The sequence below is a fragment of the Falco biarmicus genome, chromosome 7, assembly GCF_023638135.1.
Source record: "Falco biarmicus isolate bFalBia1 chromosome 7, bFalBia1.pri, whole genome shotgun sequence".
NCBI classification, from domain to species: Eukaryota; Metazoa; Chordata; class Aves; order Falconiformes; family Falconidae; genus Falco; species Falco biarmicus.
Genome location: NC_079294.1, coordinates 11,071,811 through 11,091,766, shown reverse-complemented (window position 1 = coordinate 11,091,766; position 19,956 = coordinate 11,071,811). Strand labels below are relative to the sequence as shown.

The following is a 19,956-nucleotide window of genomic DNA, read 5'->3' as shown; positions in this document are numbered from 1 at the left end:
TGGCCATTTCCATTGTGGCGGGGACCCAGGTGCCGAGCACGCCGGCGAGGGAGAGCGGAAGGGCCGCCAGCACCGCGCTGTCCGTCATCTCCCCCGGCCATTAGGCGGGCGGCTGGGCGCTGGGGCCGCCCCCGGGGGCGGGCTCGGGGGAGCGGTGGGCTGCGGCGCCCTGCCCAGCCCAGCCCTGCCCACGGTGCCCTGAGGTTGAAATGCAGAAGTCAAGGCTCTCTCGCCGGGAAGCAGATTTCCTTGTAGCCCTTTTCCCCTCACGCCCCTGCTGCCTCCGCGGTGGAGATCAGAGAGCCGCGGGGGCTAGTGCGGCCGGGAGCGCGGGAGGCCGGGAGCCTGGCTCTGGGCATAGGTGTCCGCCTGGGATTTAGGGCAGCCCCAGCGGTGTCCTGCTCAGAGGAATGGGTAAGTGCTGGGCGCTGCAGGAGGGTTCAAGTGCTGTCAAGAGAGGGGGAGCACCCGTTGGCCGTCATGTGCCGCCGCCGCAGCTCCCTTATTGACTTTGCTCGTGTTCCTACAAGTTGTAAGAACACGTTAAGGGTCAGGAGCAGAGAAAAGAGAAAGCTAATGACGGCTCGGTTTGTTATTAATGTTATTAGGCGAGTGCGAGGCAGGATCGCAGCCGAGCGAATGGCCGGAGCCTGTGGCACGTTGTATATTATTCCTGACACCGATCTTCGCAGTTAACGTTTTAGCACGTCTGGTTTACAGCCCGGTGTAATTGTGCTGTTAAGCAAGAGGCGCTAACAGCACCAGAAACGGTCTTTAAAAAGTTAGTCCCCACTCAGAAGCACCGCGTTGCCCCTGCCTCTCCCAAGATGTAAAAGAATTTCCTCAACTACTTTTTTTCCCCTTCCTCCCCCTCCCCCACGTCTTCGAAAATATTTTTCTTTTCTTTTTGTCTTCTCCGTGTTCCTTTTTCCTGTGGCAATAAAGCTGACTTGTCTGCTGGGGCGATCTCGTTTTGCATCTCTGGTATGTGCTTTTTTGGAATATGCTTGGTGCACAGTCCAGAGAGCTCCGACATTTGTTGCCAGGGTTTTTATTTCTTTTTTTTTTCTCTTTTTCCTCTCTTCCTCCCGCCCCCTCCCCTTGCTCTTTTTCTTTCTTTCTCTCTTTTTTTTTTTTTTTTCCCAATTTTGGGGGCACCGCGCTATTATAAAGAAGCATGTGTGGAGTGGCCGCGGGGTCCCCGAGCTGTGACATCTGCCTTGTGATGGGGAGCAGCTCAGACGCCCTCTTCTGAGCCGTTTGCCGTGTCCGACGGGTGTGTTTGTGCCTTTGCTTGCAGAACCTGCCTTCGGGGAAGTGAACCAGCTCGGGGGGGTGTTTGTCAACGGGAGACCCCTGCCCAATGCCATCAGGCTGCGGATTGTGGAACTGGCGCAACTGGGTATCAGACCGTGTGACATCAGCCGGCAGCTCCGCGTTTCCCACGGCTGTGTCAGCAAAATCCTGGCCCGCTACAACGAGACAGGCTCCATCCTACCGGGGGCTATCGGGGGCAGCAAGCCTCGGGTCACCACCCCCACGGTGGTAAAACATATCCGGACCTACAAACAAAGGGATCCGGGCATCTTCGCCTGGGAGATCCGGGATCGCCTGCTGGCCGATGGCGTGTGTGACAAGTACAACGTGCCGTCGGTCAGCTCCATCAGCCGCATCCTCCGGAACAAAATCGGGAACCTGTCTCAGCAAAGTCACTACGAGTCCTACAAGCAGCACCAGCCGCCCCCACAGCCTGCTCTGCCCTACAACCACATCTACTCCTACCCCAGCCCCATCGCTGCTGCGGGAGCCAAGGTGCCCACCCCTCCCGGGGTGCCAGCGATCCCCAGCACCATGGCCATGCCCAGGACGTGGCCGTCCTCCCACTCGGTGACGGACATCCTGGGGATCCGGTCCATCACAGATCAAGGTGAGGAGGGGGAACCCGGGGCCGCAGCGGCAGCCAGGCAGGACCAGAGCCTTTCGGTCCCCTGCTCCTGGGCTCCTTCCTGGCCGAAGGTCGGGAGGAGGTTCGGTGGTTTGCCTCGGCAAGCCTCTCGCGTTGTCCCCAGCCCCAGCTTACCGGAGGATGCGCGTCGGGACTCGGGCAGACCGGAGGTCCCGGGGTGGTGGTCTGCGGGGGGTCCGGCCAACGGTACATACCGGCCGTCCCCGCTGCCGCTGCGACCCGAGCAGTTGCGCCCTCGGCCGGCAAGAGCGGCCCGGGGTGCGGCGGCCCCGGCCCCGCGATCAGTCCCGGCCCCAGCCCCGGCCCCGGCCAAGGCTCGCTGCCGCCCTCCAGTCACAGGCGCCGCCTTGGCGTTACCGAGAAGTCCATTTTCTCTAGTTTTCGCAATCAGACCAAATTTGCTCCGGCAGGAAGTTCAAATGTCACCTAATTGCTTGCATTCTGATGCTGTGTTTTCCTCCGAAGCGGTGGTCCAGGAAAACCCAGCCCCCGAGACTTGCTTCTCTTGCCCCTTCCACCTTCTTTCTGTTCCTCTGCCTGGAAACTGCGTAGCGTCTCCCAGCCGCTCGCTACGCTTTGCCGCAAAGAAAGGGACGTTTTTTCCATTTCGGTCTCTGCCGGTGAACTAACAGTGAAAGTGGTTAAAACAGCAGTCTAAAATAACCTTCGCCTACAGCGATGTCTGTGTCCCACTCTTCCCTCCCCAATTAGCGGAGGGGGGCCCCGTGATTTCTGTTTTCATTGCGTTTTTAGCGGCAACAATCCGGTTCCAGCAACACTTCAACTGCAAATTGATCCTTTAGGCAATGCAGAATAATTTCCTTTTTCTGCTCTCAAAAAAGTGGTATGTTTTTTTCTTCAAGCAAAACACACGCACACAAATATCTTTTATTTATATTCATACATACAAAAATACAAAAGTTTGGTCCTTCTTCGCCCTCTGCTTCACGATATAAACTTTATCCTCAGCCCACACTGGCACAAACAAATGTGTTTCTGAGTGGACTTCAACAAATACACGCCTGGCAACCTCTGCTCTGTGCCGGGGAGAGGTAGTGTTGGCAACGAACATTAAAAAGAATGAGAACATTACAAACATTACAATCACATGAGAAATGGAGCTTTTTTTTTTTTTTTTTTTTTTTTTTTTTTTAGTGAGTTCCTCCTTTATTAACACCACATTGGCAGGCAGGCAGGCCTCCGACGGTCCTGCCTGGTGCCTCGGTATCTGCCCCGTCCCCCTCGGCACGGCACACATCTTTCTGCATGTAAAACCTTCCTCCTCCCCTTCCCAGCAGAGCGCCGGGGCTGCCGAGCGGCCGATGCCGCAGATGGGGGCTGCTCGCCCTTGATTTATAGGATAAACTGACCTTGCTGACACGGAAAGGAAGCCCCTATTCATGGGAAAGTGTGAGATCAGCAGAAAAGGGCGCTCACCGAGAGAGCTCAATTTCTTAAGACAACTTCAGATTTGTGCCTTCCCCCAGCCTCGGCGAGGGGCCGAGCGGGGTGTGCGGGGGAGCCCGCTCCCACGGCGGGCCCGCAGGCTCCGTTGGGCCGGTGGCGGGGCTCGAGGGAGCCCTGTGCCCCCGGGGGTCCCCAGCGGGGCCCGGCGAACGTGCCCGTCTGCAAACAGCCCGGTATTCCCGTGCCGCGGTTGATGCGCGTGTAAATAACAGGACTTCTCTCTCCCCTTCCCCCTTTTATCCCCCCTTTTATTTTCCTTTTCCTTTTATTTTCTTTTCCTTTTCCTTTTTTTTTTTAATGTCTTTTTGTGTTTTGTTTGTTTTGCTTTCCTGTGTTTTTTTTCTTCCCAAATTTGTTTGGATCCCGGTTCATCTGCAGCCGCGTCAGGGTTATTTCTAACAGGGGGTATCGTTTGTCCTCGGACTCGCACACACACGCACAGAGGAGGCGATTCCCGTAAATCCCCTTCGGACACCCCGGGGGACAAGTGCCGTCCCGCCAGTGTGGGGGACGCAGGGAGGAAAGACTCGGCCAGCTCCGGGCTCGGCTGGCGATCGCCGCCATCAGCTGCACGGAGGGACCCGACTCCCTTCTCCCCCTGGGATCACCTTTTCCAGGGGCTGTCGGGAGGCTCAGCGAAGGTGGAGCGGGCTCGGGACAAGCTTCCCCATAGCTCTGCCCCACGCACCGCGGCCCGTGGGGTCAGGGAGCCGTCCCCAGCCTGGAGCAAAGCGCTCCGCATCCCGGCCCCTGTCTCTAACCCCCCCTTCCCTCCGTCTTTCCCAGCAGTGAGCGACACCTCGCCTTACCCCAGCCCCAAGGTGGAGGAATGGAGCAGCCTGGGCCGAAACAGCTTCCCCCCCCCGGCCCAACACGCCGTCAACGGGCTGGAGAAGAGCTCTCTGGAGCAGGAGGCCAAGTACAGCCAGGTAAAGCGCGGGGGGCGGGAGGGCGGTGATGCGCAGGGTCCCTGAGCTCGGCCCCGGGCTTGCGGCCCCCGCCCCGGGCCGCCGCTCCCGGGCTGCAGCCGGTGCCGGCGTCTCCTCGGTTTTGGTTTGCCATCGGGTCCGCCAAGACGGGCCACGTCGGGACAGAGCCCGGCTCCTTGCTCTGCTCCCCTCTCCGCTCCCCCCCTCGGCACAGCCGCCGCAGCCCCCCCGGTAGCCCCCCCCCTCCCCCGCCTTTCTGCTGGCCCAGAGGCTGCCGGCGGGGCGACCCCGGCCGCCCCGGGCTCTCGGCGCTGCCCCCGCCGCCGCGGCACAGCCCGCCCAGCAGACACCCGAGAATCGCCGCCGCCGGCCGCCCGCCCGCCGAGCCGCCCGGCGCCCGGCCCCCGCCGCGCCGCCCCCCGGGGCGCTGCCCCCGGCCCGGCCCCGACCCCCGTGCCGTTCCGTGCCGTGCCGTGCCGTGCCGTGTCAGCGGGCACGTCCCGCCGCCGCCCCGAGAGCCGCCTTCTGCCCGCTCCGCAGCGTGCTCTGTAGGCAGGGGAATAATTTGAAAATGAGGTGTAATTGCTTCCTACATTAAGCATTTTTAAACGCTTAAGTAGACGGCGAATTTCCTACGTTTTAATTACAACACAATATAACTGTTACTTAATAAATCTCTGTCTAAATCTTTGTACTTGCTAATCAAATCCCATGCCAGGAGAAAAGCTATAAAAGGCTCAACTGTTACTCGTTGGGAAAGCACAGGTTTTGAAAACTTTTTTTTTTTTTTTTCCCGTGCGATGGAAACATTTCAGAAGGTATCAGAGGTTTCCCAGCTGCACTGACTTCCCGGACACTCGCTTGTTAGACTTATAACGAAGTCGAGGAAAAACCGCGGGCTCGTGTTTAGCGTGTTCCCATTCAGAGACAGAGGGTTTGGACACAGCTTTCGAGTTCTGTGTCTGGTCTTGGATTCCATGTCGAGGAGACTGTTGTAGCTCGTATTCGGTGCTGAGAGTAGCAGGATCAGACCCTTTCGAATTCAAGATGCGGAGCACGAACGGCGGGGATGCTTGCAAAGAGGCGGATGAGGCAGAGTGGGAAGTACTGTAGGCCCCAAAAGCGAACCACCACTTTATTACATATATTGCCTTGCAAACAGTATGCCACCCTTAAAGCTATCCTGTTTATTTCGTGTTACATTTTTCTATTAACCCATTATTATTCTGTTCATTGCATAATGCAAATAACGTGCACTGTAGGATAGGATTACGTGTATGGTTAAAGATAGTTAGATTTAGAGTTAATATTCATCCATCCACAATTTTCTTTAAAAACAAAACAAAACAAAGTGTTAGCGGTCTTACTAAAAATGATGGAAATAGCTTGTCATAATTCTGTTAAGAACAGCTGTGCTGCGGCTGACTTGTCTTATTTTCCAGCCTGGGCCTTCTTCACACGGTTCTGCTGAAATATTTGCAGGATCAGGCTCCCAAGCTATAAACCACTTGCCTCTGTTGGAATCTCATTTGCCTCAACAGATGTGTTGAGGAACAATGTTACGTAAATTGGGTTATTTTCAATGCTGGTGTTGGAAACTATATTTTATCTTTTTTCACTCTTTCAGTATTTATGCTTTCATCTTCATTATATATCGCTGTTCTACTGTCATTACCAGTCGTCAAGTTTTGTTCAACCTGACAGATCACCTGAGAAATGTAATTTAAACATACTCGCTATTTAAAAATGGAGCAAATTGCTATTAATAAAATGGAATTAATTTATCAAAATACATTGTCCAGAGAGTTTAAAAGGGCAGAAAAGCTAAAAAGTATTTATCCAAAAGGTCATTTTCAGGACCCTGCTCATTAAAAGAAGACAGAGAGGAGATTCTCCCCACCCCCTCCCCCTTTTCCCTGTAATAATATAGATAAATAGAATTTGGCTTTGGAAAGTTCTAATGTATAGACCAGTCTATTCATGTAGTATTCAGACTTGCTTACCAGAGAATTCATTCACATGTACATTAATTGTTTCATCTGTCACAGATTTACTACCTTGCTATTTTAGAATGTATTCAGAAAAAAATTGTGTCTAATAAGGATGTGAAAATGTGTTTTTTTGCAGTTTTTGCAACATTCTTTTTTCAAAAAGATTTGTTCCAACCAGGTGCTAAAAGAATTTATGAACCAAATTCTTGCTGCACATAGCACTGACTAGCTGCCCATTCGCTGAAGCCCACTGAGTCTGTCTGGGGTGACAGTCTGTGACAGTAAAGTCTCACCAGAAGTCTCTGAACTCCTTGGATCTTTTTATAGTCTTCTACAGTGTGCACCGCTTTGGGTGTAAACAGATGAGCAGGAGACAAGAGAGAACATTGGTTCATTTGTGTGAATCTAGCAAAGGGGTATCTGGAACGGTGGAAAAACGGGGAAGCCACTGTCACAATTTATACGCCAGAAGGACTACGGTGAAATAGGCTCTGTCCTTGGGCTCCGGGGTAAATGCTATTTTCCTCATCTCCTTTGGTCAAAGCTCATTACAAAAGCTGGGTCTTAAGGAGGCAGCCAGCAGATTTCCCCCAGAGAAGAGAAGCGACTGTGCTGTAATATTCCAGTTTTATGTCTGTATTACCGAAGTCAGAGGCGCCTACAAGAGGAGTAGAGCAGCAGGGAATCAAGCGTGCGTGTTTTACTTAGGCTTTCCAATTACACAACAGGAGCAGAGGGAATGTGTTCTGAAGCACATTAACGAAGGATTTTGTGTGAGTGATAGGGAATTCTGCCGTTTCCAACATATAGCAGCTCTACATTTTAAGCATCAGTAACATTCAAGGTTCACCTATCCACAGCTTGCAAATAGTGGCATAGCTACTAGGGAGCGAAGGACTTGTTCCCCAGCCTTAATTATGGAAGATAATATTTTACTTCTCAAGAAATCCCCTGGAAACTCGCTTTGCATGGGGAAGACTAGAAAAACTGAGCCCAATGAACAAGGTTTTCTGTGCTTTTAAAAGATGTTATTTTGATCCCTCCTTTTAAATGACATCCGTTTGTTTTAACACAGGGGATCCTGTAGGCTTTTTTTAGGCAAAACTAGTGACCTCACAGCCTTGTCAGCCGGCAGGCAAGGCTGATCACTTTGATGGGTTCGAACGGCTGCATTTCACCCCTTGCCTCACACATCAGGGAATTCACCTAGGAAAGGGCTCCACAAAAAAGGCAGGAAGATTTCACGTTTTTGCCTCAGCAATATGCAGTCACGCTCATTTAACATGAAACTGAACCTCTGGATGTAGAACATTTTTCACTTGGAGTATTATGGATTTCCTGGTGTCTCTGGGGCCTTTGTTTGCGACATCGTTCGGTATTTGGGTTTGGGGAGTTGAAAGCTCTGACTGGCAGACTGGGATTCTGTACCAAATGTTCCCGAGGAAATCACAAAGATGCCTTGTTAAGTTCCTATTCATTTTTGAATTACCTGATGTCCCAAGTTGTCACTTATACATAAGCAATTGCGTTATATATTCCTGGTGCATCATATTCACAAATTTGTCATAGAGCTTTGCAAACAGAGTGACTGTGAATCAGAGAAACTGAAAAGGAAAATAGATTTTTCTGAGAGCTTTTAGGTCATACACATTTCATACAGAGCTCATTATATTGCAGTATTTAATAGGGAGAGACAAATTCAGCATGGCAGTGGGGGCATGGCTTCTACAGATAATTATATTATTAATACAAAGGATGAATATTCTGAGTACTTTATGCATTGCACAGCTTCTACTGGCAGCTGTATTAAGGAAAAAAAGGCTGAAATCACTGAAATACAAAACTATTTGTACCTTGCATTTGAAATGAAAGCATGTAATAAATATGTATCATATTTAAAATGCAGTTTTCAGACATCTGATGCTTGTGACTTTCTGGGCTAAAGTCACTGACATGCAAACTGAAAAAATTGTGGTTTGGATTTACACATGTATGAAAAAGGAGAAGATCTGACGTATGTCTGTATGATTTGTTGAGAGGCAAATAGCTTTGGAAATATTTTTTCTTTTCAGAATTATTTGCTGCTTGCATTGCAGGAAGCAGATGTGTGCATCGCCAAAGGGAGCTGATACTCATTAACGGGAAAAAGCTTGTAACTGGGGGGTCTGAGAGCAAGTGGTTAGTGCAGGCTTGCTCTTGGAAAGGGTACGCTGTCCAGAGGCCTGATCCCAATCCTACCAGTGCTGCTGAAAACACTCCTAATTCAGAAGGGCTTGTGACTATGGTTTGAGTGAAGTCTTCCTCTGACATACTGAGCAGACCCCAAAGCAGCCACCACTTCACCTCTGTCTTAGCTGAACTTCATCAGCTGTTGGTGGCTTGAGTTTTGGGCTCTGCTGCGAAAGCGCTCCGCGTCCTTTGGTTGCGTTCTGATGGGTCATGAGCACCGTGTGCTGTCAGCACATAAAGGGAAGGCTCCATTTTAGGGCAAATGATTGCAAATACTTGTGGGTGCAATTCTGGACAATTATTTGTGCAGAAAATGTAGGCAATGTAAACATTTAGTTCCTGATCTTTGATTGTAGATGAACAATGAACTGTATATGCAATAGTCAAAGCATCTGTAATTGTTTTTATCTGCAGTGCTTAGAACCCACAACATATGGTAATTTCTTTTGAGAGAAGATGAAAATATAACCTTAAATGTTATGGCCAATTACATGACAGATTATTTATTGAAAATTAATTCGCAGATTTCTTATTTGGCATCTTGTATTCTAACTCAGGATTCAGGTGGTTGGATTCCTGCTATGGGTCTGTGCAAAATCCGTCAATGATAAAGGTCTGGACCGCCTGCTCACCACGCATACCCAGGGCGGGGGTGGGAAATGCGTTGAGGAGAGGTGCTTTTTTGTTTCCTTGCCGTGGTGCCTAGCAGAATTGTTAGCAGAGCTCCTGTCTGGTGCAGAGGTTCAGACCTTGGCTTGGAGACTGTCTGGTTCTGTGTCGCTCTCGTTAGGATCTCCAGACCAGTGCCTGCTACTCAAATACTGTCACTAAGGTCGCTTGCTCGAGGTCTAGGCATCCATGTCATTGCATGTTGTGGGTGAGGGGCATGAGCTGATCCCACTACATGCACCCGATTCCTTCCCAGGTGATCTGGATGGCACCCCATTCGAACCCCATTTGTGAGACCTGCCTCTTACTGGCCACCTGCTTCCACGGCCAAAACACAGTGCCCTGCCCACCAACCCACATGGCTTCAGGGCACTCCACCCGGATGAAACTAATAAAGAAAGTCAGAGAGGTGAGTGAATGGTATCATGACATGCAAACTGCACTCTGAGCACCCTCTGCTCAAAGGGCCCCAACCCACCAGGAGCTCTGCCACGACAAAGAGGACCAGGGACTGAAAAGTGAGAGTGGTGGGAAATAGGTATCACAGCCAAGGAGCAGAGTGCCAGGGGCAGGGGGATTAGATAGGACTTGATCTGTTCAGTCTTCTGGATGGTGTGTTTGAATTTGTCTGCTGTGGCAATTTATCAGCTCTTTGGAATTGCCTGCGTACCTAGCCATAACGACCACAGGCGTTCAATATTTGATGGGCTGTGATTTCACTCTTTACCAGCTTCCAAGTAGCCGCCTCTGCAGCATCAGAGGTTTATTAGGCAAAGGGGGCCGCTGTTTTGGCTCTCCCTGAAGAGGCCAAAGTGGGGACGTTACCAGTTTGCCCCCATATTTGCCTAGCTTCTAGCCATCAAGAATCCCTTTGACGCCTCTGCATCCCTAAGTCTCCTTCTTCCAACATCAGTTTCATTTAAATAACACCACACTGAAATTACGATATATTGTTAAATAGATTGAGAAAGCATTTTTCATAAAACCTTTTGCTACTACATCACAGTTTTAACCATCAGCATGGAAAGAACAAATGTTTATTCCTTCCACTGTATCGGCTTGTTTAACATCTATGTGTGCCCTACCTGACTGCAGGTTTTGCCAAAATACTAAGGGTGAATTATTGTGCAAATCTGTTGTGAAACTATGTGAGTCTGTTATTAGTTCCTGCTCAAGGGAGTTTGCTGATATGGCATGATTTTTTTCTGAGCTGTCATCTCATGAGGCCAGTGTATCTGTCTAAGGGAGACTCCGGTTGGGTCCTTGTCATTAAAGTCAAGGTTTGTGCTCACAGCAAACAGAATTTGTTTTCACTCCACTTTGAGGCAGTCTCGTTTTGAGGTTTGTTAAATAACAGAATATATCCCAAGATCCAGCACCTTCACTGGGAAGGCGGTGACTTCCATTAATGTCGTGCTCCCTAAACTGGAGTATGAATGGAAAGCAATCATTCAGTGAAGTACAGACTTTGCATGATAATCTACGTTTGGGAGACATTTTAGGTGGACTTAGTGGTGTGTGCTTGGTGTGCTGTATGTGGTAGATCTCACTTCACTGTGAAAACCCTGTAAACCCATCCCTCTTCTGAAGCAGCACTGGAAACCCTTGCTCCCCCCTTTCCCCTCAGAGGGCGCTTAGGTTTTACAACAACCTCCGTCAGCCTTGTCTCCATTGTGCCTTTTCCTCCTACCTCTCCTTTCTCTGTTGTTTTTGTAGTGGATTCCTCAGCCTCTGAGAAAGATTTTTTTTTCCCCCCTTTCTTTTGTTTCTGCTGTAGTTTGTTTTGGAAAAGACATAAAATGCCCCTGGCTCCTTTAGGAAGGGATTGGTGATGGTGTGTACATACGTATTTCCAAAACCAGGTTTTTATTTCCCTGAAGAGGCCAAGATTTAAAATTTGATAAGAAAATATAATTAAGAGTGATCTTGATGCATGTCGCAACTATAGTTAAAACACTCAATTGATATTATCTGATTTCTGTGTTATTCAGTGCAGCTGGGGATGTCTATAAGTAAAGGAAACAACTTTAAGTTAATAAAAAAGCACATTAAATGTGGGCAATGGGATCTGCTCATTATTAAGGGAATGAACACTATTTCAGAAGGAAGTAGCATGATTTTCTCATGCAGTACATTGTAATGCATTGAATTTAGTAACGGGAGAAATAACTATAAAGAAAATGACATCTTTGTAAGAGACACTGTGTAGGATTGGGTAGCTAATTATTTTGGAATCTTAAAGCACTCAAGCATGCAAATAACTCTGTTTTAATTGTGACTTCAACCAGAATACCAGCATTGCTTCATACGACTTACAGTGAAAGAGAAATACTGTAATTCCCCATTCCTGAAAGGTCTTTTTCCATTTTTCAAAGCTCAGTCTTCTGGGATTCAACCCAGCTCAGCTGAGCAACAGGCCAACTGTAAAGCCCTTGCCCATGTGTTATTTTAAAAGCTCCTCAATCCCAATGTATTACCGCTGTTCAGTCTTTCTTGAAAATAAAGGCATATGTTTTAAAGTAATAACCTACCTACAAAATATTTCCCCTTCTGTTCAAGAATTTTTGGATGTCTAAATTATTTAAAGACAGTCCTAATTTTTTCAGTCATTTTTATTTTCTTTTGCTTACGGTGAAATTAATAGCAAATCAAAGGGGGGAATATGTTCAGTAAAATAAGTTCATTCATCTAATAACATGGATATATACTCTAATATGAAAAGATTTTTGCAAGATTTTTCCCCAGCATTATAAAAAGACAGCAAATCCTGATTTGCAGGGTCAACTCTAACTAGGTTATTCACATACAGCTTAGCAATTTTGTTATATTTTTCTTAAAAAGATTTTTAATAAAAAACGTTATCATAAATTTACTCAGTACTCACTTTTGCAATCCTTCTTTAGGTAACTCTGACTTACTTGCGTAGGCACATTAATTTTAGCAGGACACCGATCTGAATGAGTGTTTGTAGGATCACGCCATTTTTCCCAATGATGCTCTATAGCACTGAATAGCAGCTTCAGAATTCACCCCTAATTTAGTTAACTACAATTTTTACCAAAATATTATTTAAGGTTATTAATTTTAAAACTTTAAAAGAAACATAGATGCATTACATCTTTAGGTAATGCCATTTTCCTAAATGAGATTTCCATTACAGGCCTGCTGCTAATGTTTTACTTGGAAAATTTGTTTACTCTTCCCTTGGGATCCTGTATGTTGGTTTGATTTATAAATCATATTTAACCTCCAATTAAAAAGGGAGATTTAGCATGTTTGCTTCCTTTATGTTTGCAGTTTGTGTTTGATTGCTCCTAGTGTTGTTACCATAACCTTTTTGACTGATTATGTGCACGTCACTAAGAACACGAGCTATCCTCTGGGTTTTTAAGGTAATTTGCTCTTCTGATTGAAGGACTAGATATTCAGCTCTGCTCCCTGCTATGCTTTTCCTTTGCTGTGGAAAAATTATTTCTCCAGTAGCTACTTTGTGACTGTGTTTTCAGGACATCAGAAAAGACCCAGCGTTTCCAGAAATTATTTTAAGTTTTTCATTGTGAAGAATGAGGGGTGGGAGGATGCCTGTCCGTGGGGCTACAGCAGCGCCCCTGTGGCTAATGCTGCTGCCAGTCCTCCACTTGGCTGGGGAGCGGCTGTTCTGAGGCGGCTGTGATACCTCGGCAGATTTGTTTCGTTTGCTCTCGGGGAAAAGCTCTGTGCTGGAGGATCAAGGCAGTGCGCTGAGCTAGCTGATCCAAGGGCAGGAAGGATTTGTTCCATCAAGTCAGTGTTAGATCTGAGAAATGCAAATGAAACAGCAACCTCATTCACTAGAGGTGTGTTGCCCAGGTCTCGACGCAGGCTGAACTGCTGATTCCGGCAGGGGAGTTGGGGCTGGATCACTGTCCAAGCTCATCAGGGCTCATGAATTAGCTAACTTGAGCTTGAAGCCTATGTTGTTTCTCCAGAAACACTTTTTTTTCATGGACCTTTAGAATACTTCTACAAAACATACTTTCTTAGTCTATGCAATAAATTATCTATTTAACAAAAAGATTGTAACAATTACAGGCAAGTGATTCAAATAATTGGAAATAATTACTTTTAAAACAAGAATCATTCATGTTCTTTCAGACACTTACTTTAGCATCTACCTGCAGCATCAAATCTGCTCTTGTTTGTATACACGTAAACCTGAAATGAGATAATTTGCATTATTGCTATTAATGATAACGAACATAAATGCAGGCCTGTGATTTTGAATGCTATGATTCTGGGTTATTTTTTGAAACATTTAGAAGCCACGTGGGAAGGGATCACAGGACAAGGTCTCATTTTGAGGCTGAGAGTACACATATCTAGCAAGCAAAAGGCAGAGAAGGAATAATAGAGAAGGGGGTGAAATAAAACAAAATAATATCAATTAATTACAATATAGAATTTGGATTTATACCATGATGTCTGAAAGTGAAATCTAGCTTGTGTATTTCTCTGATATTAACATGTCCAAGGCAGGGGAAGAAAAAAACCCCCAAAAAGCCAGGCAGTTTGGCTGACATGGATTGATTGGGAAGTTTGTTCAGGAACTTGTGCCCTGTCTCTCCTTTCCATGCAGGAGAGGGGAAGCTGAAGCTGTGTGACATATTGTACCAGCATAACCTTCAAAACAGAAATCAAGGTGTGTGTGGTGGTGACCTCTGGTTTAGAGAGGAACTGTTCTGACTTTCAGGAGTCCCAATGGCTAATGGAAATTACTTGTTCCACAGAAAATCCCATATAAGCTTGGTTCTAGACCTGCTTTTCATCCACCACCCTTTCTGTGTCCCAAATCTCAAACTGACTGAAAATGATGACAATAAAAGCCATCTCCAGTTAGTATTGTACCTAAAGTGTCTAAAACTAAAAATCTCCTCTGTTAAAGCTACTGAACCAACTCCTTCACTGATGAAAATACATGCATTCCGCTTGTTTCAGCAGCACCATTTTATGTGACCTAAAGCAAGACTTTATGTCCACCTTGGCTTTGAATTCTGGCCTGGATATTCCTTTCAGTGGCACTGGTTATATCAGCGGTAACTTGGCAGAAGGGTACCAGATCCAGCTTGTGATCCTGACCCAGCCACTGTCGTTTTGCAGGTATCTTTGTGATAACATGTTTAACTGAATTTACGAATCGGTGGGAGGTCATGTGTTCTAGGTTTTGAACACAGCTCTGAAATTTGGAAGTACTTATTCTGTCAGTTGTCTTAAAACATTGATAGAAGCAGCAATTCAGAGCATTTGTTTCTCTCTGGTCTTTGTAGAAGCTGGACAGTAAGGGCTTTCAAACAGGAACCCTTATTACTTGCACAGCAGAGGTTCTTGTTCAGATAGAACTACATGTTTGTTTGTTTGCTTTTAAAAATTAGATTTCCCTTGAAAAGCAATGGTTTAAATTAAGAAAAAAAATATTTATAAAACTTAAAAACCAGGTTCAAGCAGCTCTGCACTTAAAACAAGTTCTAAGGGTTTTTAAAATCCATAAACACCATGGGGTTCTTGCACTCCTAATTATGAATGTTTATATTTTGGTGTTCATTTCCTCTGATTGAAATACTGCAGGATGAATTATTCATCCAGTATATACAGGGTCATGGAACTTAATCCCTTCCATTTATTTTAAGTGAATGTCATGTTTGTAAAAAGTGCCAGACTGACAGACAAGATTCAACCCTTCTGATAACCTACACTTTGTATCTAAAGCTGTTTAGAAGTAAAATCTCTTGCGGTTAAACTTATTGGGTCAGGTCCTTCACTGATGAAAGTCAGCGATGAAAATCAGGTTTTGGATTTTTTTTTTTTTTTTTTTTTGAGTAGCATAGTTGTAAATCACGTAAGGTGAGTTTTTCTTTATCCCCTCAGCTTTAAATTCAGTCCAGAGGAGGCCTCTGGCTGCTTTGGGGTATGGCACAAGCCTCCCCTGGGGCAGATCCACACTTGGTGCTGCGCCAGTCCTTACCCATCCCAGTGCTGCCTGCTTGGCTGAAGGCACCCACTGGTGTCCACCTCACCATGGTTGTGAGCGGTAAAGCTTTGTAGCACTGGAACAGAAGTAAGAACGGCTCATAAATTCAGCGAGGCAGCGACAACAGCTCTCCAGCATTGGTGTTCTCCGACGGGTGGCAACTGGTGGTCCCTGCACAGCTGCCTCCATGTCCTGCTCTCAGTATGAGGGCAAGATCTTTCTCACATTCAGAATAGACACTATAAAAACAACAGTGATCACAGTTGTTAGTATTTAAGTAATTTACGTAAAGGGGAAGTGGGTAAAAGGGTTTTTCTGTCTGTTACAAGTCAGGATAGGTATTCTTTTAAATTAAGCTTTTACAAAAACTAGTGAATCCTTAGTCAATAACAACTTAAGTAGCACCTCCAATGTAATTCAGTAACAAAAGAGGGCTTCCTCAGTCATTATAGTTCAGAGACTTTCATTTTACTTTGTGCCATAGGACCATACTGAGAAAGGCCACACAATGATAAATAGAACTAGGGGAACATATATATGATTAGATTAAATATATATCAGCAATGTCCGCATTAATGTGAGCTGCTCAGGAGCTCAGACTTGCCCCAAATTGTGCAAAGTGATCAGCTTTTGGTTGCTGAGAAGCCCCTGGCAGCCTCATCTGTAGGAGCTGCAGGAGACCAGGACATGGGCTTGAGCACTGATGGACCAACAAAAAGGTGGCTTGTTGGCACATTGCCTGGCACAGATCTAGCCTCGTCCCTCTCGCAGGCGGCCAGACACCACCCCAGCATGGGATCAGGCAGGGCGTAGCCTGGGGACCCTGCCCGACAGGCTGCATGGGTGAGGGCCCCCTGTTCCTGGCAGAAGCCAGGACAGAGCGAGTGAGCTGCGTGGCTGGGTATGGCATGGCAATGCTCATCCTCAGGGCCAAAGAACTGGCCATGTCCTCTTTTATTTACAGGTACACACAGAGTCATCAGCTCCAGGGATTTTTCTATTTTTTGCCTGGACACAGCATTGGATTTCTTGAGTACCAAAAGTTGCCTTTCTCCACCCATGTACCCTTGGCCTGTGATGGTGGGCTGCTGGGCACAGCCACTGTGGTATTTCCCCTTGGCATAATGCAGCGCTATGCACAGCTTTGAAGGATACATTTATAGTCTTACTCTTCCTCAGATGAGAGGCTGCTCGAGCATCTGCCTTTTCCAAAGAGGTCTAAGAGGAAGTGCCAGTGGTTGGAGAGCATCCTACAGCATGGCAGTCTGTACAGCATATGGGAAACATTTCCTCTTCCCTGTGCCAGAGGGTGGCTCTGGCTTTTCCCAGAGCCACACATGGTAGAGGGGAGCGGTGACGACACAGGAGACTGGAGGGACATGTACCTCCTCTGCAGCCTAGGAGGAATCCTTTCAAAAACACAGTCAAGGGTTCATGGGACATGACCACTCGGTGAGGAATCCTACTTAAAATGGGGCTTTCCAGGCACAGCCTTGAGCCCACTGTTTGGTAACAGCCTGCTTGGGAGTGGGCAAGCCTGGAGGAGCAGGGTGGCCTTACAGAGCCCAAAACCCTTCTTCCAAGGTTCAGGGCTTGGAGGTTTGTGCTTTCCCAAGGGCTGTGAGACTCTTCAGGGACTTGCCACAGGTATTTCCTGCTTCCAGCACCCCTTTTGGGTGCTGTGCAGGATATCTTTGGGTTGTGGCTTTTGATGTCTCAGTGCTACAGCCTGGCTCTAATGGCTCTACTGTCTCTGTGCAAAGCCTTTTGTTGCTGTTTGTTATAAAACCCAGAAAGGTTCTTGTTCTTGTTTCACGTTCTTCTGAAAAGCACTTTATACATTGGAAGAGGCAGGCAGCTTGGAGAACAGCAGCTTTTTAGGGCCTGTCACACTTTTACTTTCCAGTAAAGTCAGTGAAATAATTTTCCATGTGATTTAAGAAGTGTACTAATTTACAGTGCAATTATTTGAAGGTTTGTATTAATTAGTATTGTTGCAAATGCTGATATTTAGAGCTGAGGCTAAAGTGTAATTCTGAGACACAGTAGGGGACGTGTAATTGGAGTTGAAGGTCAGGTCACATATTTGGATTTTCAAAAGAATAAGGCAAGTTCAGCTTCAACAAAGTGTTTATGGATTTGGAATGACAATTATGTTGCTGCTGCAGCTGTATGTTTTGTACTAATTAATACACCTATTGGAGGCTTGTGCCTGGTATCCTGTCACTGTCTCCTGCTGTTTTAGATCGTTGTACACATTTATATTGACTCCAGCAGGATTATGGCTTGGCTTCCCAAGTGGCAATGAGAGGATAGTCCAGCCAGGGGAACTGTGAGTTACACTGGTAGGAAACTCATGAGCCTGAAACCAGGCCAGTGCCATTTATGGAGGTAAATACTGGAAATAAAAGCAGGTGCAATGCAGACAGGAACTGAACAAGCAAAATGTTAACATCGTGTGAAGCTTTAGCAGAAACAAAAGCCTGTTTCATTTCTTAACTCTGCACTATCTAGGTTGGGTTTGGTGCTACCAGATGATTAAAAATGGGAGATACTATATGATTTGTTGAATTGATACCTGTTCTTTCATATTCAGATAAGAAATGCTTCTGTGAAAAAATACCGTCCCAATTCTTAAAACATAAACACTATACAAATCAAAAATTAAGCAAGATGAATGATCTTGGTTTGTACCTGTTCTGCTGAAGAAGCATTTACAGGGTGTGAAATAAACCACCAACGACTTTTTATTTAAATAAGGAGTCATTCATTGTGAAATCCTACTGTGGCAGCCTGAAGGACTCTCCCTTCTCTATTTAAATAGAAACCCTTCTCCCCAGCCTATGGAAGGACCTAGGAAAATAGCTTGCAGGAAAGGACCCAGCCCTGCAATTGTTTTGTGCACAGAAGCCCTATTGAAACCAGGAGAAGCTGTGAGCAAAGAACATTTGCAAGGTTATATCCAAAGTACCTAGAAAACAGATTTTTAAAAGACATCATCAATAGTAATAATAATACTATAGTTCTGACTCATGCTCTGAGCAAACAGTTACCCAAGAGTTTCAGATGTTCCCACCTCCCCCAGCTGCTTGTTACCTCTCTGCTCCAGGGAATGTTGCTTCAGGATCTGTGCCCGCGCCTGCCCACTGCAGCTCAGGGCTGAGCCCACCCTGCTCTGGGGCTGGGGTAGGTGAGGCGCTGGTATGGCTCCCTCTCTCTTGTCACTGGAATGGCTGTGGTCGCTGCACACCCAGGTTAAACTGTGACAGCACCACCTGCCAGGGCCTGGCCTCCACAACCAACACCGCATGTGAGATTTGGGAAAGATGGGTAAATGTTACAGCCCATCTGCTCCCACCCATGGGACCCATTGCCAAGAGGATGAAGGTGCTCAGCAAAAGAGATGGGACAAACTCACCACAAATACCTCCAGTAGCTCTCAAATGTAATGATTAGGTGCAACGTGGGCTTAAGGAGTCTGTGAACAGCAGCTGGTGGGAAGGCGGAGGGGCATGCAGGGGCTCAGCGGTTCTTGCCCTGCTCCCACTGTGTGATCCCTAAACGCCTGTTGCTGGTCCCTGGCTGGGACAGGCTGCTGGGAGAGGTGTGCAGGGCTGGCACGGGTCTTAAAAGCAAAGCACAAGGGGGCCACTGTGCCCCTGAAACCCAGCGTGGCTATGGAGTCTCTCTGGGTGTCCCCACCAGCCCCGGCTCTTGTATAAAGCCCCAGCAGCATCTGAGGGCAGTTTCTTTATGGCAGCTCCGCTGTGTCTTACTCTCTTAGAAACATTTTTCCCTTTCCTTTCAGGCACCCAACGGCCTCCCGGCCGTCAGCAGTTTTGTGTCAGCGCCAGCCATGCCTCCCTATGCCACACCAGCCCAAGTGTCACCTTACATGACATACAGCGCCGCCCCATCCAGCTACATGGCGAGCCATGGCTGGCAGCACGCTGGAGGCACCCCGCTGTCCCCTCACAGCTGCGACATCCCCGCCTCGCTGGCATTCAAGGGCATGCAGACGGCCAGGGAGGGCAGCCACTCGGTCACAGCCTCGGCACTCTGATGCAGGAGCCAGCCCAGGACCACCACGAGCCCGCTGGCTGGTCACCCCCCCGAGCCCAGCTCCCGGACTGCTCTCTTTGTGCCGGCCATAACTGGCATTTCTCCTCATGACTTGTCTCCCATAAGGCTGTTGGGATTGAAAGCGCTGAAGACAACATCAGAAACTGAGAGAAGTGTGGTGTTGCACTCTTTAAGTAAAGACCTTGTGTCCCTCAAAGGGCTCATGGAGCCTTGTTCCACTCTCTCCTGGTCAAACCACACGTATTTATTCTTAATCATCACAGACTTTCTAAATGTGCAATTGTTACTAAGTTTTGTGTAAAGATCAATAAAGAAAAATCACCACAGAAAATTCTGCTATGCCTTGAATCAGCAAAGGTGGCTAAATGGGAGGCGTTTGCCGATTGCCTAGAGAACAACCTTTTCACCGATGAGGTTATACAATCCACTGCTATTCAGAGATCACTTTTTGGTTGTTTTGTTGGGTTTTGGTAATCAAATATAGAATCAAGGCAATAGGTGGCTCTCAGATGCTTCTGGCATGTCACCATCCTCAGGCAGTAGTAGTACCTTTGTGTTTTTATCCATTTGTAAATATAGGCTTTTGACAGCATTTGTTTTCACCTTCCAGTACATTTA

The 19,956-nt window shown here is 47.2% G+C and overlaps 1 protein-coding gene across 2 annotated transcripts; it reads left to right on the top strand.

Moving 5' to 3' along the window:
- Positions 1-218: 218 nt before the first annotated feature.
- PAX9 (paired box 9) lies at positions 219-19,941 on the top strand. 2 transcript variants are annotated; one of them, XM_056346538.1, is made up of 4 exons: positions 219-414; positions 1,301-1,927; positions 4,223-4,362; positions 19,064-19,941. In XM_056346538.1, the coding sequence occupies exons 1-4, from the start codon at positions 411-413 to the stop codon at positions 19,316-19,318; spliced, it is 1,026 nt and encodes a 341-aa protein (XP_056202513.1). In that variant the 5' UTR covers positions 219-410; the 3' UTR covers positions 19,319-19,941. The 2 variants fall into 2 exon arrangements, with proteins under 2 accessions (XP_056202513.1, XP_056202512.1); XM_056346537.1 differs by having other exon boundaries at positions 4,220-4,362.
- The last annotated feature ends 15 nt before the right edge of the window (positions 19,942-19,956 follow it).

What these genes read in the sequence shown, in the direction of transcription:
- PAX9 (XM_056346537.1), top strand. An exon ending in CCGGTCCATCACAGATCAAG is followed by an intron (nt 1,928 to 4,219) that starts GTGAGGAGGGGG and finishes CGTCTTTCCCAG; the next exon opens with CAGTGAGCGACACCTCGCCT. An exon ending in AGGAGGCCAAGTACAGCCAG is followed by an intron (nt 4,363 to 19,063) that starts GTAAAGCGCGGG and finishes CTTTCCTTTCAG; the next exon opens with GCACCCAACGGCCTCCCGGC.